Genomic DNA, 18146 nt, shown 5'->3' on the forward strand with positions numbered 1-18146 from the left:
ATGGGCGGAGGGATTTGCGGTGACGTACTCGTCAAGTCGACGTATAAAATATATTGCTGATTATTTAAATGTTTTTTGTCCGCATTCCTTTCATAGACACAGATCCAGCAGACGTCCTGTATAGTTTATTTTAAAATTGACGAAATACCAGAATACCCAAAAGAATACCATAATACCAGATGTATTAATACCTAATAATTAAGATATTAATAATAGTGAACAAGAAACGATGATTCAGTGAAGTCATGGTAGGCTTTGGAAAAAAGTTGGTTTTCGCGAAATAGTATAAACGTCAAATTGTTATTAGATCAACATTTTGATAGTCTTAGAGCGTTTTTTTTTATCTTTTAAATGTTTTTTCAAAATGCCTTTATTATTTGAGTAGTTGAAGTTGTTGGCATTTTGAAAAAGCAATCAAAAGTAAAAAACGCTGCTAAGACTATCAAAATGTTGATCTAATAACAACTTGACGTTTATACTATTACGTCAAAAGCACCTTTTTTCCAAAGCCTACCATGACTTCACTGAATCATCGTTTCTTGTTCACTATTATTAATATCTTAATTATTAGATATTAATACATCTGATATTATGATATTCTGGTATATCGTCGAATTTAAAATAAACTAACTGTTTCTATCTTATTTTTAGGTTAGAATGGGCATAATCAAGAGAGATACTGATACCGTGTTGTAAAAATAAGGTAATTAGGGCTCATTTTTTGTTATTTATTATCATTTTGCTAATATCTTCGGTTTGAAAGAAGATATCAAGATGCGGTTTCGCTGACTTTTTAAGCTTTTACTAGTCTTTCGAAAGAATGAAAAATTATAAGAAAAATCCCCGGGTGGCAATCCACACCTCATTTAGAGGGAGCCCCAACGGATACGGGGGGGGGGGGCAGTTCTGCTGAAGATTTTCAAGTACAAGCTGTAAACAGCAACCGGGACAGAAAGAGGAAAGGGAGGAAGATCAAGGAAAGGAAATTAAGACTCGCCACATGGAATATCCAAGGATGGAGAACCAAGCGAGAAGAAGTGTTGGAGGAATTCAAGAACATGAACGTGGATATATTGGTTGTAACCGAGACAAAGAAAAAGGGAAACAGTACAGAAGAGATCGGAGGCGACTGCATATATGGAGCGGAGTGAAAAAAGAACAAAGAGCTAAAGCGGGAGTCGGAATATTAGTGAAGAAAAAATTTAGAAAGAACATCAAGACGTGGGAACCAGTAAACGAAAGGGTGATAAGAGTGGAGATAGCGATATACGGTAGGGACGTAATTATAATAGGCGCATACGGACCAAACGATGACAGCCCCGTTACAGAGAAAGAAAAGTTTTTGGACACGATACAGAACGAAATTGCTAACATACGGAAAAAAGAACTCATTATAGCAGGCGACTTGAATGGGAGAGTAGGCAGAAAAGAAAATGATAGCGTAATAGGAAGATTTGGAGAAGAAATAACCAACGATAACGGTGAAAGAGTCATAGAAATATGCGAACTAAACGACCTCAAAGTAACAAATGGGTTCTTCAGACATAAGGATATCCACAGATACACCTGGACACAAGAAACGAGAGAACTCAAATCTATAATAGATTACATTATCATACGAAGAAGATCTACAATTAAAATAAGGGACGTCCGAGTACAGCGAGGGGCAGAATGCGGAAGCGACCACAGATTATTACTAGCTAAAATGGAATTCCCTTGGATGAATAGAAAAACGAACAACATTGAAGGAACACCGATAGAAATACAAAAAAGAAAACCACTAAAAATACAATTATTACAGGATGAATCCACACGACATCTATACCAAACAAGACTTGACCAGAAACTCATAGAATTTAGATACGATGATAACATGGAAGACACATACCAGCACATCAAAGAAAGTATGCTACAGGCAGGGATGGAAGCCCTCGGAGAAGTAGAAGGAAAACAACGACCTTTCGAATACAATCTTAGTGAAACGACGATTAACGAAATTAAATGTAAAAAACAACTGTACAATAAATGGCTGAGTACCAGGAATGAAGATGACTACAAAAAATATAGAGAAAAAAACAGAGACGTTAAAGGGATGGTAAACAGAGAGAAAAACGAAAATTGGGAAAAAACCTGCCAGAACTTGGACCAATATATCGGTGGAGCTAGAAGATCAGAAGCATGGAGAGTGATTAAGGAATTGAGATCCGATAGGAAAGAAAGATCATACATATCATACATTGAACCTGAGAAGTGGAAAGATCACTACAAAGATTTACTCACGGAAACAAGACAAAAGTTTATAGAGGAAAGACAAGAAGAAGAGGGACAACCTAGAGCACAACATATACCTATAACAATAGAAGATATACGAAAGGCAATTAAAACAATAAAAAACAAAAAAGCAGGAGGACCAGGGGACATCGCACCAGAGCTCATAAAATGCGGCACAGAAAAATTATTCAGAATCATACATGGAATGTTTGGGAAAGCAATAAATGGACATAACATACCAGACGAATGGAAGGAAGCACAGCTAACATCGATTTTCAAAAAAGGAGATAGAAGACAGTGCGATAACTATCGAGGGATCAGTGTCATAGCAACCATGGGGAGGCTATATGGTAGAGTACTGAGAGACAAATTAGAACAGAACATACAAGGAAAAATCGGAGAAGAACAAGCAGGTTTTACAGCAGGGAGATCATGCATAGATCATATTTACACGATCCAACAATTATTGGAGAAAAAAAAAGCAAAGAACAAACCAGTACACTTAGCATTCATCGATTTAAAGAAGGCCTATGACACTGTACCCAGGAAAGAACTATGGAAAGCGATGGAAAGACTGGACATACCGATAACACTCACAAATGCAATGAAGACTTTATATAGGAACAACAAAATACACATAAAAGTAGGGAACAAGATAGTAAACAGCTTAACAACATCGAAGGGGCTGCTCCAGGGATGTCCAACATCGCCAACATTATTTAAAATATTTCTGGAACATGCACTGACAACCTGGAAACGCAAATGTGAAGGTATGGGAATCCCTCTAAGAAATGAACATCTTTACACGCTCTGCTTTGCAGATGACCAGGTGGTGATGGCCCAGGATGAGGAAGATCTAAGTTATATGCTCAGGAAGCTAAATGAAGAGTATGAAAAAGTAGGACTAGAAATAAACCTGAAGAAAACCATGTACATGACAACAGAGGAAGATACAGCTGATTTACAAATAGAAGACCACCTGGAAATAAAGGGAACCAATAACTTTAAATACCTGGGATTTACACTATCGAAAAACGCAACTACGGAAGAAGATATAAATGTCAGACTTGGACAGACAAGATCCTGTATACAACAACTGCACTCCGTTATCTGGGATAGAAATATCAGGAAAAAGACTAAAACATTGATATATGAAACAATTATTCAGAGTATCATGACATATGCAGCAGAAGTATGGGTCATAAACAAAAACAACCAAAGAAAAATTCTGGCCACCGAAATGATGTATTGGAGAAGATGCTGTGGACTAACCAGAAGAGACCGAGTCACGAATGAGGAAATAAGAAGAAGAATGGGGAGAAAGACCGACGTCTTAAAGTACATAGAAACGAAAAGATTGGTATGGTACGGTCATGTTAGAAGGGCGGAAAATAGATGGATTAACAGAGTGACAGAGTGGAGCCCGATTGGAAGAAGAAAGCGAGGGCGGCCAAGAAGATCATGGCGAGATGAAGTGGACGAGTCTATGCATCGGAGAGGACTACGAGAGGGAACATGGGATGATCGAGACGAATGGAGGACCCGGTTGATGGAAGGAAGGCAGCCAGAGCTGTAGAATCCTTTATATATATATATATATATATATATATATATATATATATATATATATATATATATATATATATATATATATATATATATATATATATATATATATATATATATATATATATATATATATATATATATATATATATATATATATATATATCTAGTCTTCCTATCAGCTAAAATTACATATACTATTGCATTTAATTTTTTTGAAAAAACGCGCTATGTTAAATTGTAAGAAAGCGCCCCCTACAGCGTCTACGTTCAAAACCTTATTATTATTATTTTCATGGTGCAATATAGAGTAAGAAACGCTCTTTTAAACGATCCCTCGCTTGTTGGATTCCGATCATCCAGTCCAAGGTTATTAATAATCAAATAAAAACAGATCTAACCTTCCCCCACCACTTTATTTTGGTAGATAGGGGAAAATGGCTCTAACAAAAAATATTCAAAATTTACTGAAGATTATTAAGCTGTTACTTATAGTACACCTTGCCTAGGCAAAATTGTGTAAAAACTCCTTTTTTTTTATTTTTTGTTGCAGTTGCGCCCCTTAGGCCCCTTAGCGGTCGTTCTACAAACTTGAAAATAATTTCCAGCAATTTCCCATAGCCTCTTTAGTTATAAATATTTTTTCCGCAGCCGCTACGGCTAATGCTTTCCGAGATACAGCCGAGAGCTATTCTTAGTGGGACACCCTGTACAGTACAAGTACAGTTGTAGAATGTAGAATGAGTAAGAGGGGGTGTTAATCACTGCGCCCTTAAAGATCTATTGTGCCCCCCTTCCTTGAGTCATCACACAATCTATAACCCATCATACCCTTGTTGTAGAGGGGACTGGGTATTTCCGATCCTCCTCTGACAACAGTTCTTCCTCCGAGGGTACACACCCTTCCACGGTTGGAGTTTGGCCCTCCGTGCCGCTCTTCATAGTCGAGGAGCTTGCCTCCGGCTGAGGAACCCGTGAGGTGGAGGCTGGAGGATCTGTCTCCATTTTCTCCACCTCTTTAACTTGGTCTCTCCTTAGACCTGATACCGGTGTTGTCCCGTATCTATAATAGAGGATATATCCCTCTTTCTCTATTGCCTCCTTGGATTTGAGGTCAATTCCTATTGTGAGGACCTGACCATGACCCTCCTTCCTCGAGTTGATGACTCGCCAACTCGATGTCCTTATATTGAAGTTCTGACTTTGGATAAGGCTCAGCAGGTAGGTGGTGTCTTTCCCCTTGCTCCTCGGCAGAAAGACCATTATGGCCGCCCCTTTAGGGATGTTTTCTCCCTTCACTGCAACCAGTTCCGGCCCTTGCCAATTTTTAAGCTTTGGTGCGATTTCCACCAACCAATTTGTCGATTCTTGAGATACACAATCTTTGAGGATCATGCCCACCCGAAAGTGTATCCCCGCAAAACGCAGCTGACCCACATTTTGTAGATCGTTGTGTTGCGATCCGATCGCCACTACTTCGTCCAGTATAGCCTCTTCTAGAACAAGTACAGTTACTTACAAGTACAGGTTTACTTGAACTAGATTATGATAGAAAACCGTCGTTTTGTCTACACTGAAAAAGAAATGTATGTAAATTTTCAAAAAATAATATGGATATATTACAGCATCTTTAATAAGCTACTTTTAAAAATCTAATATTTTTGTGTAGTTTTCCAAATTATGTAATTTTAAAAAATTATTTAGGGATATTTAACAATAAAATTATTACAAAGTGATATTATTTCTATTTTCACAATTAGCTTGTTTACAAATGCAATTTAAAACAATAAATTCAATTTTATAGTAAAATTCCATGTTTTAAATTTTCAGCTTCACTAAAACTAAACACAAAACAACCAAAGTGTAAGCTAATCTTTAATCCGTCTCACCAGACAGATGAAATGTATGTTCATAAAGTATCATATTTGTTATAAAATGCGAGAAGATTTAACTCAGGTGACCTAACTAACGCAGATTTAAATCTAAAATTAAAGAAAAATGCAATTTTAGCAAATAGTCATACTGATATACTGTTAAAAGCAAAATATTTTTTTTTTACAATTTAAACCAGGTCAAGAACTAATTTTTGAAGTAAATATATACCGGGTGCGTCTTAAGTGACTCACCACTATAACTTTTTTATTTTTTTAGTTAAAAAACGAGATTTTTATATTTTAGTGTATGACATAAATTAGGATTGATCGACGTATTCAATTGTTTTCGGTCACTTCCTGTTTCACCGGAAATGACTACAACTTTTGATTTTTAAATAACACCCTCTGTATTTTTTTACTTCATTTGATAGAAAATGACACTCTGAATAGAATGACATATCATATGTCAACTTTTGACATTTTCGCATATAGTTTATTTGAAATTGTACATGCGGAGTTCATAACGACATTTTGACTAGAAATATACCAAGTGTGTGGCATCATATTATTCGTAAAATAAATGCTTTTTCAAAATATACTAATGAGCCATCGCCGTTTTATTTAAAAAAATGAGATATGATTAAAAATACGATTTGGGCATCTTTTAACAGGCCAGGACAAGACACTAAAAACAGACGATCAAATCTATTTTTCCAAGGCTTCTTGATTAAAAATTAGTGTTTTTAACACACCCATGGCATTCTAGATTGAAATTTAAAATACGATTTTTTTAAGCAGCCCAGAGCCTATAGAGGCCGAGGTTCAACAAATTAGAGACAAGCTGAAATTTGGCATGGAGCTTCATTTTGTAGATCTTTAAACATCCTGAAACCCCAGCGATGAACCGTTGAGCCCGTCACCCCAAAACCACCCCTAAAAGGGGTAAAAATGGTCCGTTTTTACTTTTTCTTCAATAACTTTAAAACTACGAATTTTAGGAAAAAAAGTCACGAGTAAAAAATTGAAGAGAAGAAAATTTCCTACCACATAGGTAAAGAACCAACATTTTTAGAATTTCAGTGGCGCAGGTCCGAATTCTTTAATTTAGGAGGATTGTTTTAATAACCCACCATTCTGTGTTTAACTTCAAATGAAAGCATTTTTGAGATAAATCTCGAGACCAAAAAATTTATTAGGATACAAGTTCCTATAAAAACGATCTTTTTAATAAAGGTAAGTTACCAGTGGCGGAGATAATTTTTTTAAATGTGCGTTTTTTACATTTTAAAAACATTGAATAAGAAAAATTGCTGTTTTACAAATAATTTCAAATGAAATAAAAATAAAATATTTAAGAATTTACACGTTTATTAACAAAATAAGAAAAACCTTAGCTCAAAAATAGGATAACTTATCTTAAGGAGAGTCCTCATTCATTTCCACATTTGTTGGGTTCGTACATGTAATGCCATTGCATTGACCACATGCCATAGTGCAGGTGAATCCCATTCGCTTGCATGTATATGCTTTTTTACAGCCTCCCGAAGAGCAATTGCAAAATGTTTTCTTTAAAGCCCATGTAGGAGCAATGGGCTGGTCTGAATGTATTGGATTCATCTCTCGATTTTTCATTTTCTAACCCCAATCTTGCGGTGATAAATTGTAATTTAACCAAGCCTGTACAGGGTGGTCGAAATTGGTCTGTTTTAACAGAGAAAACCTATTTCCTGGCGAGATAGAGCAAAACCGACATAGATGTCATGGGCTCGATTTCTGAGACACGTTTGTTGTTCGGGGTCTTTTTTAATTTTTTAAAGTTGAGATACGGGGTCTTTTTTAATTTTTTACTATTTTGAAAATTGCCCATAACTTTTGTATTTCGCGGAATAATAAAATTCTGTAAAAATGTTCTTAATGGACTTTTTTAAGCACAATTCAGTGGCGTAGTCAGTTTTTTTCTATACTCTTTTTGTCAGAAATAATCAAAAATATAATTTTTTAAATGGAAATCATAGTTGGCTATGAACTTAAAAAAATGCTGGCGTTTAACCCTTTCCAACGATATAAAGTTATGTGTATTTATTTCTGAAAATGAAAGAAATATTACGTTTTTTATCTTCGTATCGAAGCGGGCTTTGATTTTGTGTTGACCTAGTTGCCTAATTATTTCTTATGACAATTTAATATCCTATTTTATTATTTATCTGCATAATTAAAGCAAAATAAAACACTAAATCCATAGATGATTAAAAACTTTCATCTGCTGATGATGCTAACATGGTTAGCGAAACGCGCGTCCAGTGTAAAAGTAAAAGTGTTTTGGTGTATTATGGTGATTTTGTGTTTTATTTTGCTGAGTAACACCAAAGGTTCCATCCCTCAACTGTAATGCATAATTAAAGACCTTTGAAAAGGTAAATCAACATTCTATATTAGTATTACCATTTACAATTATAACGCCAGGGTTACAACTGCACTATTAAAAGGAGAATTTAGATAGGATTGGAACAAAGGGCCCCATAACTTGGCCCCCATATCTGGGCCTGCTAGGTTCTGTAATTTAACTCCTTTCAAGGTTTTTTATGGGGAAATTAAAAGACCTTATCTATAAGGGAAGAACCATCTATAAGGGAAGAATTGCAGAAGATTACTAGGCAAGCTTTTGGACTTATTACACTTGTTCGCCTAATAAATTGTTGTAACTCTGTGCGCAAAAAATGTTTATTGTGTATTCAACAAGGAGGTGCTCAGTTTGAACATCTTTGTGGATTTTTTTTAGAAAACTATATTCGCCACACAAAAAAGACGTTTTTTTAGTCTTGTTTTTTATTTATTGTATCGATTTCAACTGTAATTACTAATACTAATCTAGAATGTTTTATATGTAAATTTACCTTTTCAAAAGTGTTTAATTATGCAGATAAATAATAATATAGAATATTAAATTGTGATAAAAAATAATTAGGCAAATAGGTCAACACAAAATCAAGGCCCGCTTCGAGATAAAGATAAAAAACCTAATATTTCTCTCATTCTTAGAAATAGATACCCCTAACTTTATATTGTTGGAAAGGGTTAAACGCCATCATTTTTTTTAAGTTTATAACCAACTATGATTTCCATTTAAAAAATTATATTTTTTATTATTTCTGACAAAAAGAGCAAACATAGAAAAAAGCTGACTACGCCACTGGATTGTGCTTAAAAAAGTGCCTAAAGAACGTTTTTACAGAATTTTATTATTCCGCGAAATAAAAAAGTTATGGGCAATTTGCAAAATGGTAAAAAAATCAAAAAGACCTCGTATCTCAATTGGCAGTGAAAATATCAACAGGCGGTTTACGCCATTAAACGTGTCTCAGAAATCGAGCCCATGACATCTATGTCGGTTATGCTCTATCTAGTCAGGAAATAGGTTTTCTCTGTTAAAACAGACCAATTTCGACCACCCTGTACATGTAAGTTAAAAATGAGAATTTAGTTTAACATTTGAATGCAACATAAATTTAACTTACCTGATGAAAAACTCTAAGTCCATGATATTTCGCACTACTGGAGGTAGGTGGTAATGATGCCAAGTTAAAGTTGGTATTAAGATTTCGTTTAGCTACGTACTGTTGATAAAGCATCTATCTGGCACTATCCAAACCTACTTTTTTGTCAAGTTTTTAACATATGCTGCTATAAAAAACTGAGATGTAACTTCTTTTAACTTCTCCTTTGTAGCCTCGGGATTATAAAATTCTTTTAATAGCTCACATAATTTTTTCTTCTGGATGGTGTTCACATGGTGTTCACTAAATTAATCTTCCCTTTATTGAATACAGCAGACGTTGTGTCACAACCAGATATAGCGTGGACACTAAGAATCACATTCTTCAGATCCCCCAATTTTTGTTGTAAGGCCGATATGCCGATTATTTTATTTGGTTTTGATACCTTTCCCGGACGAATCATAAACAGTCTCTTGTGGCAATAATGAATCAGTAACACTATAATGTCCGTATCTTCGCTAACTACTGCTACGGTCCCTTCTGGTAAATTGTCATTTATTGCGACCGCTGTAGTTACAATAAGAGTATCGGCATCACCATCAGCGAATTTAACATTGATTCCATTTTCCAACAATACTTTTCCGAGCACACGAATGAAGTTGCTTTTGTTGGTGTTGTTTGACAAAAAATCTGCCTTTGGTACCTTCACTGCAGATAAATTCGAGAAAGGTACAATTGGTACCATTTTTTTACCTGCAGATCTGCGATTCTGCTCCACAATTTTGGTCTGTATCTCTTCATAGCCATCAAAAACAACAGTGACATTTTTACCATAGTGATATATAATTATAGTATTGAGAAAACAGATCTGAAAATATCGCAGGGTACAGGCTTGGTTAAATAACAATTTACCACCGCAAGATTGGGGTTGGAATCTGAAAAATCGAGAGATGAATCCAATACACTCAGACCAGCTCATTGCTCCTACATGGGTTTTAGAGAAAATTTTTTGCAATTGCTCTTCGGGAGGCTGTAAAAAAGCATGCACATACAAGCGAATGGGACTCACCTGTACTATGGCATGTGGTCAATGCAATGGCATTACATGTATGAACCCAACAAATGTGGAAATGAATGAGGACTATCCTTAAGGTAAGTTATCCTATTTTTGAGCTAAGGTTTTTCTTATTTTGTTATTAAACGTGTAAATTCTTCAATATACCTATTTCATTTGAAATTATTTGTAAAACTGCAATTTTTCTTATTCACTGTTTTTAAAATGTAAAAACGCACATTTTAAAAAAATATCTCCGCCACTGGTAACTTATCTTTATTAAAAAGATCGTTTTTATAGGAACTTGTATCCTAATAAATTTTTTGGTCTCGAGATTTATCTCAAAAATGCTTTCATTTGAAGTTAAACACAGAATGGTGGGTTATTATTAAAACCAATCCTCCTAAATTAAAGAATTCGCACCTGCGCCACTGAAATTCTAAAAATTTTTGGTTCTTTAGCTATGTGGTAGGAAATTTTTTTCTCTTCAATTTTTTACTCTTGACTTTTTTCTTAAAATTCGTAGTTTTAGAGTTATTGAAGAAAAAGTAAAAAAAGGGCCATTTTTACCCCTTGTAGGGGTGGTTTTTGGGTGACGTGCTAAACGGTTCATCGCTGGGATTTCAGGATGTTTAAAGATTTACAAAATGAAGCTCCATGCAAAATTGCAGCTTGTCTCTAATTTGTTGAAGGTCACCCATGTAAAACGATGTATCGGCCCTGAGCTAAAGTGAGAATGTCAAAAGTCGTCATATGATATTTCATTATATGACGTGACATTCAGAGTATCATTTGATATCGAATAAAGTAAAAACATTCCAAGGGTGCCATTTAAAAATAAAAAGTTGTAGTCATTTCCGGTACAACAGAAAGTGACCGAAAAAAATTGAATACGTCAGTCAATCCTAATTTAAGTCATATACTAACATACCAAATCTCGTTTCTTTAGAAAAATAAAAAAGTTATAGGGATGAGCCACTTTTGAGACGCACCCGGTATAGAGTCGTCAAATATATTTATAACAAATAAAGAATAAAAATACTTCTAGTTTCAAAAACGTATATCACCTTATGTCAAATAGAGGAAAACAATATCTGCAAATAGTTGACCTAAAAAATGGTTTTTGAAGGTGATTGCGTTTTATAAATATAGTAAATATGCAACGAGAGCGAATGAAAGTTTTTTTATTCAATCATAATTTTGAATTTAGTCCTTAGAACGTAATATAAAATATCAATAATTTATAAATTTTGAAGACTTTTTTTCAAAATAATTAATTCTAATATAATTAAATAGAACACAAATAGGTCAATACTTGAATTGGAAAATTACTATTTGACATGTTGAGCGTAAAATTGAGAATTGAGAATGAGTATGAAGTGTTTATTTTAATTTTATTTATATACAGGGCGTCTTAGATAAATGCAAATATTTTCAGGGCTGGTAGATCTCGATAAAAGAAACATATTTTCTCTTTACCGTTTTTCAAAAAAGTCCAAAATAATCGAGATATTTTACTTTGAAAATTAAAAAAAATATATTTTTTGCTTAAATTTTGAGAACCACTGAATCTTTTCTGGGTTTTCTTTCTTATAAATCTAATCTATTACCTATGTTGTTACGTTATGAAGATATTATGTTCTTTAACTAAAAATTTAAAAAATTTCCAAAAATTTTTCAAAAAACGCCAAATTTTTAATATTTTAAATTAAAACGCCAATATTTTAATATTAAAATTAAAATAATATTTCGCCAAAAAACCTCAAAGACGTGTTTCCGAGGTCGAAATATACCACCACTAAAAATATTTGCACTTATTTAAGACTCATTCTGTATATTAATAGTTCAAATCGGAATATCGGTTTTTAAAATATCATAAAAAAGTGTTTATTTTTTTAAAGTATGATGCTCTCTAACGGAAAAACGAAGCATTTTTGTATATACATTGTGTCCAATAAATTTATTTTGTTTCCAAAAATACGCAGTATGTAGTTCTATATCCACGGAATATTGGGACACCCTGTATATTTTTTAAATTAATTAGAAATAAAGACTAAAACGGCCAGTACCTACTCTATTTATTTCAATCATTTCGCAGTCTTTACGAGTTTGAGTTAAAAATATTTAGATATAATAGGAGGATACTGGGGTTGGTCTATTTTAAGCTGGCACTATATAAGGCCTGCGCGAAATGAGAAGGTTAGGCAACAGACCACTGAAGTTATTTAAGTCTTTACGTAAATAACATTTTCTCAGTCGCTGGTGTTTTTGGAGAACTGAGAACAACGAAAAATGGTGAGTCCGTGTTGGATAATTCAGGATGCGCATATAGACTCGAAGCATACGAAATATTTTTATGCTTTAATTGTGTTAAAGTGATTTATCTGTGTGAATTAAGTATATAAAAATGAAGTTGTTAAATTTCTGCTTAGGCGGACAAAGAAAAGAAGATCAAGAAGAAGAAGAAGGAAGAAACTTCCGAGGCACCAGCGGCAGCCCCAGCACCAGCCGCCGAAACCAGATCTTCGTCAAAGGGTTCTTCAAAAAAAGCTAAACGCTCTGGATCCAATGTCTTCTCCATGTTCTCTCAGGTACGTACTTAACCGTTTTCAATAGCTCCATACTCACGATCGCAACATTTTTAAGAACCAAGTAGCAGAATTTAAAGAAGCTTTCCAACTAATGGACCACGACAAAGACGGTATCATCAGCAAGGAAGATCTGAGAGCTACCTTCGATGCCGTAGGCAAAATCGCCAATGACAAGGAACTCGACGAAATGGTTCGTGAAGCACCCGGCCCAATCAACTTCACCCAGTTGTTGGGATTGTTCGGCAGTCGTATGGCTGATTCTGGTGGTACCGATGATGACGATGTCGTCGTTGCCGCATTCAAATCCTTCGATGAAAATGGTTTCATCGATGGTGAAAAGTAAGTAAACCAATCATTAACTACCTATAACTAACTACTCATGGACTAAAATCTTATGAGTTTAAGCGTGGTAAACCAGAAGTTTCCTCTTGGAGACTCACTTTACTTCAACTTGTCTTTTCTTTTCAATTTTTTTGAGGTTACAATAGACCCTTGTGTTCCCCAATGTAAAACCATTAAAGACCCACTCAACACAAAATAATATCTACCTATAATAAAAAAAATAAAAATAAAATCCTATATTTCTTTAAAGATTCCGTCATGCCCTCATGACCTGGGGCGACAAATTCACCGGCAAAGAAGTTGACGATGCCTACGACGCAATCGACGTTGATGACCGTGGAAGGATAGACACACAAGGCCTTATTACCTTATTGACATCAGCAGCCGATGAAGAAGGAGAAGGTGAAGCTGCATAAATAATAGGCACACCAAAATTCTGTTTATCATTTAATTTTTAATTTATTTCTGTAATGTAATCTACAAATTTATGTTATATTTTACCCTGTGATTATATTGCTCTTATATCATTTGACATTTATTCCATCATTATAATAAATAATTAAATTTTTATTCGGTGTTTTTTTTTTAATATATTAATTAGTATTTTATTCTAAAATGTCTATAATCATCTCTATCGCCACGCATAAATTCCAGTAAGCTATTTTTAACGTAATTTGAAACGACTGGGTAAAATATGTCGAAGCTATTTTTGAAAACCTGGCCGGGTCAGGTGGAGAGGAAAAACATGGTTTGACTGGAAAATACATTTGCCAATACGCATGTTATAGATGGTCTTTAGACTATTTCTGTAGTGTTCTAAAATATGAATTCTAAATTTAGAATGTGGAGGGGCATAAAATAGTCACATCAAAAGTATTTGCAATTCCATCAATTACCAGCTAGTTACCTAATGACGGACGACTAAAGAATGCCGATGTTATGCCTCCTAGACTACAAAATGAAAATGGTTTCATATACCGGCCCGGCATTTCTGGCCTTGGGTACCGATTTTTGTTTAGAATTTCGTGTACGAATAGTACGGTCACGGATAGCCACCGGTAGCCTTGGTTTTCTACAAAGCGGTATCGCTAAAACGGAGTAAGTGGCACCGGAAAATCTGGCCATTAGTTTTTGGTGGGGGTGGGGGGTTGGTAAGGGGGTATGAGAGGCGCTTAAAATTTTAAAAAATCGTAACTTCAAAATTACAGTAGCTAGCGAAACGCGGTTTTCAATTTAAGATTAGGAATAATATTTGCAAGAAAATTTGTAATAACATCAAAATCAGTCAAAGTCGCAGTTTTTAAGATAAAAAAATTGGAAAAATGCCTTTACTTTGAAACTAAAAGAACTGCCTACCAACTTTTTATTAACATATTTTAGTATGGGCGGCTATACGTGCCTCCCGGCGCCAATTTTTTTAAAGAATGTTGAAAAATATTTATTTTTTATTTATTAATATCTCAGAAGATATCTAAATATATTTGCCCATATATTAGGATTATGTAAAGTGATCTGAAAAGAAGTCAAAAATGCAATAATATACAGGGTGTTCCATTTAAAAAAAATATCATCCCGATCCACTCACAGTTTTTTGAGCCACCCTATAGAAGTTAAAATATTTCCCTGGAATACATCCTCGTACGTATTTTAGGTTTGCGATTAAACATAATTCCCAAGTTTCTTATTCTAGGAGCTACAGAAGCCCGACGCACTATTGCCGGACCCTATATAGCGGCCGCTCTGTACAGGGTGGGCCAAATTGCATGATTTAGTCCAATGAGACCAACAAAATTTAGATCTGAATAATGAATATTATCCAAAAAATTAAAATGGAAGACACTTTTTGAATTTTTATTATACCAGAAAATTGAGCAATGGCGAAAAACAGCATCGTAGGTTGTTAGTATATTCAACTTTACCAGACAAAGTAAATAGATTAACACAAGATTTACTGCATTCACTGAATATTACAATAATTTTGGATACTTGTACGACATAAATAATTTAAAATATTTGCCAAATAACGAGCTTTTGAAGCGCTGTAATGATTTAAGTGCAGTACTTCAAGATGGAGAAAGCAAAGCCATACAATCTATGAGCTTTACGAAGAACTACAACTTTTAGTGTCAAACTCTATTAGAGATGCCAATCAGAGTATTCAATACCTATTTACAAATGATTAGGAAGACATCTATGCCAATGTTTATATTGCTATTAGAATAATGTTGACTATGCCTGTAAGTACAGCTTCCAAAAAAAGAAGTTTTTCTAAGTTAAAAATTATAAAAAAACTACTTAAGAAACAGTATGAAGCAGGACCGACTGTCTGCTTTGGCAATACTCTGAATTGAAGCAGATTTAGCTGCAAAAATCAATTACAAATCCTTACTAGAAGACTTCACTAAAGCAAAAAGCCGAAGAAGAATATTACTTTTGTAAAAAATTAAATCGCTCAAGTTACAAAATAAAACCTTTTTTCAAATCTATATGCTTTTCAATATTCTCCCACCGGGCATTTATATTTTTTCACTTTTTTCACTATCATAAGTACGTATGTCGTGCCGAAGCATATTTGGTAAAATAGATTTGGTAGGCTTTCACTGTATCCACAGCGTTTATTTTGTGCCTAGATCTTGGGAACCAAAGCAAAGGGGCCTCGCTGATGCGATTCTGCCCACGTCTATATTAGTCCACTGGTTATACTACGCCACTGCTTACATCAGAAAAATAAAACACTAAAGCCCGGACCCCATTAGCCAACACTCTACACCACGTGATGCCATGCTACCCCACGTCATGAAGATCTGTGCGTATGTTTTTCCATTTAATTACATGTATTGTGTACACACTAGGCAACACACAACGCCATCCGACGCTATAACACGCTATGACACGTGTGGTGGTTGATTCTTCGGTCCCAGATCTCACCGACGTGTGTTACGGTGCGCCGCGGCGTGTTGTTCGCCGCTTGCCTCTCTAGTCCCGCAGCTATCTACTTTTGTAGTTGATGTAGGGATGCCCCAAAAATAAAATAAATCGATATTTGAATCGATTCAACATCGGATATAACAAGATAGATCCAGAAAAAATCGGCAACAAAAGATTGATCCCTAAAAGATTGATTTAATAATATCGATATTCGATTCTGAATATATTGGTGTACTGGTATTATGATTATAATCTAATATCGGTATGGGTATCGATACTTCTAGTATTTTCGTAACCCTACTGATAACTTTTTTAACTCTAATAAAAATTTCAGGCGTGTTAACACTTGTTACCTAATGGGTACATCCATTTCCACGTCGCAACACGTGGGATAGCGTGGCATCGCGTGGCATCACGTCGTGTTGGCTAATGGAATCCCGGCTTAATTCACCACAATAGCAAATTATGCTAACATGGTTAGTAAAACACGCGTCCAGGGTTAAAAGTAAAGTGTTTTGGTGTGTTGGTGTTATATTTTGTTAAAAAAAAATATTTTAAAAACGCAATATATTTAAAAATTAATAAAGTGTTATAATTTTAACAGGTCACTATTTTTTTAATTACTGCGATACAATCCGCCTGAATTTGAAACTGAAGCGATATTTTTTATTTGACTTTTATTTCATACATTCTATTTTTCAGTACATATACAGGGTCCGGCAATAGTGCGTCGAGCATCTGTAGCTCCTAGAATAAAAAACTTGAGAATTTTGTTTAAGTGCAAACCTAAAGTATGTAACAGGATGTACTTCAGGAAAATATGTAAACTTCTATAGGGTGGCTCAAAAAAGCGTCAGTGGACCTGGATGATTTTTTTTAAATGGAACACCCTGTATATTATTGCATTTTTGGCTTCTTTTCAGATCACTATACATAACCCTAAGATATGATATATCTTCAGAGATATTAAAAAATAAATCAAAAATATATATTTTTTAGCCCTTCTTAAAAAAGTTATTAAAAATACAGGAACTGTTCTGAAATCAAAAGTATATTAGGTATATACTTTAGATGGTCTGTTCTTACTGTGCTAAAAATATGGTAATCGTAAATCATACAGGATGTTCAATATTCTACGCCAAACTTTCTAAAATATAAAATATTTTTTCTTTGTTTTTTTAAATGGAACACCCGGTATATTCTTCTTTTATTAGATCGAGAGTTAAAAAATGAACATTTTTTGTATTTAGAGTATTTCAAAATTTTTAACGGTTTCGTAGATACACGCAGTATTATTTCATATGGCGCTTTCAATGATAAAATACCAGAGAAAAATAATTGGGTGGCTTTGATAAAAATTTACTGTGGAAAATGCCGTATGAAATATAAAACCGCAAATATCTGCGAAACCGTTAAAATTTTTGAAATACTCTAAATACAAAAAATGTTCATTTTTTAATTCTCCGTCTACTGAAAAAATAATATACAGGGTGTTCCATTTAAAAAAACGAAGAAAAATTATTTTATATTTTAGAAAGTTTGGCGTAGAATTTTGAACATCCTGTATGATTTACGATTTTCATATTTATGACAAAGTAAGTACAGACCATCTAAAGTAAATACCTAAAATAGTCTTGATTTCAGAACAGTTCTTGTATTTTTAATAATTTTTTTAAGAAGGGCTGAAAAATATATATTTTTTATTTATTTTTTAATATATCTGAAACTAATCGAAATTTATTTATTCATATCTTAGGGTTATGTAAAGTGATCTGAAAGAAAGCCAAAAATGCAATAATATACAAGGTGTTCCATTTAAAAAAGATCATCCAGGTCCACTCACACTTTTTTGAGCCACCCTATAGAAGTTAAAATATTTTCCTTAAATTCATCCTGGTACATACTTTAGGTTTGCACTTAAACAAAATTCTCAAGTTTTTTATTCTAGGAGCTACAGATGCCCGACGCACTATTGCCGGACCCTGTATACGAGTACATATACCGTGCTGGCAACTGTTACTTTTGG

At 34.2% G+C, this 18146-nt stretch overlaps 2 protein-coding genes across 2 annotated transcripts; both read left to right on the forward strand.

The window, feature by feature from the left end:
- Positions 1-1015: 1015 nt before the first annotated feature.
- Positions 1016-3847, forward strand: LOC115878048. Its single transcript, XM_030894403.1, has one exon. It carries the CDS (start codon positions 1016-1018, stop codon positions 3845-3847), a length of 2832 nt encoding a protein of 943 aa, XP_030750263.1.
- An 8551-nt stretch (positions 3848-12398) lies between these two features.
- Positions 12399-13762, forward strand: LOC115878091 (myosin regulatory light chain 2-like). Its single transcript, XM_030894449.1, has 4 exons — positions 12399-12554; positions 12692-12850; positions 12906-13189; positions 13443-13762. The coding sequence occupies exons 1-4, from the start codon at positions 12552-12554 to the stop codon at positions 13606-13608; spliced, it is 612 nt and encodes a 203-aa protein (XP_030750309.1). The 5' UTR covers positions 12399-12551; the 3' UTR covers positions 13609-13762.
- The last annotated feature ends 4384 nt before the right edge of the window (positions 13763-18146 follow it).

The sequence above is a fragment of the Sitophilus oryzae genome, unplaced genomic scaffold (assembly GCF_002938485.1).
Source record: "Sitophilus oryzae breed Bouriz unplaced genomic scaffold, Soryzae_2.0 scaffold_1500_pilon_pilon, whole genome shotgun sequence".
Lineage (NCBI taxonomy): Eukaryota > Metazoa > Arthropoda > Insecta > Coleoptera > Curculionidae > Sitophilus > Sitophilus oryzae.

Bases quoted from the DNA above. Each gene is read 5' to 3' on its own strand.
- LOC115878048 (XM_030894403.1), top strand. From the start codon at position 1,016: ATGGAGAACCAAGCGAGAAGAAGTGTTGGAGGAATTCAAGAACATGAA.
- LOC115878091 (XM_030894449.1), top strand. The intron at 12,851-12,905 runs GTACGTACTTAA...AACATTTTTAAG, and splicing joins TCTTCTCCATGTTCTCTCAG to AACCAAGTAGCAGAATTTAA. The intron at 13,190-13,442 runs GTAAGTAAACCA...ATTTCTTTAAAG, and splicing joins GGTTTCATCGATGGTGAAAA to ATTCCGTCATGCCCTCATGA.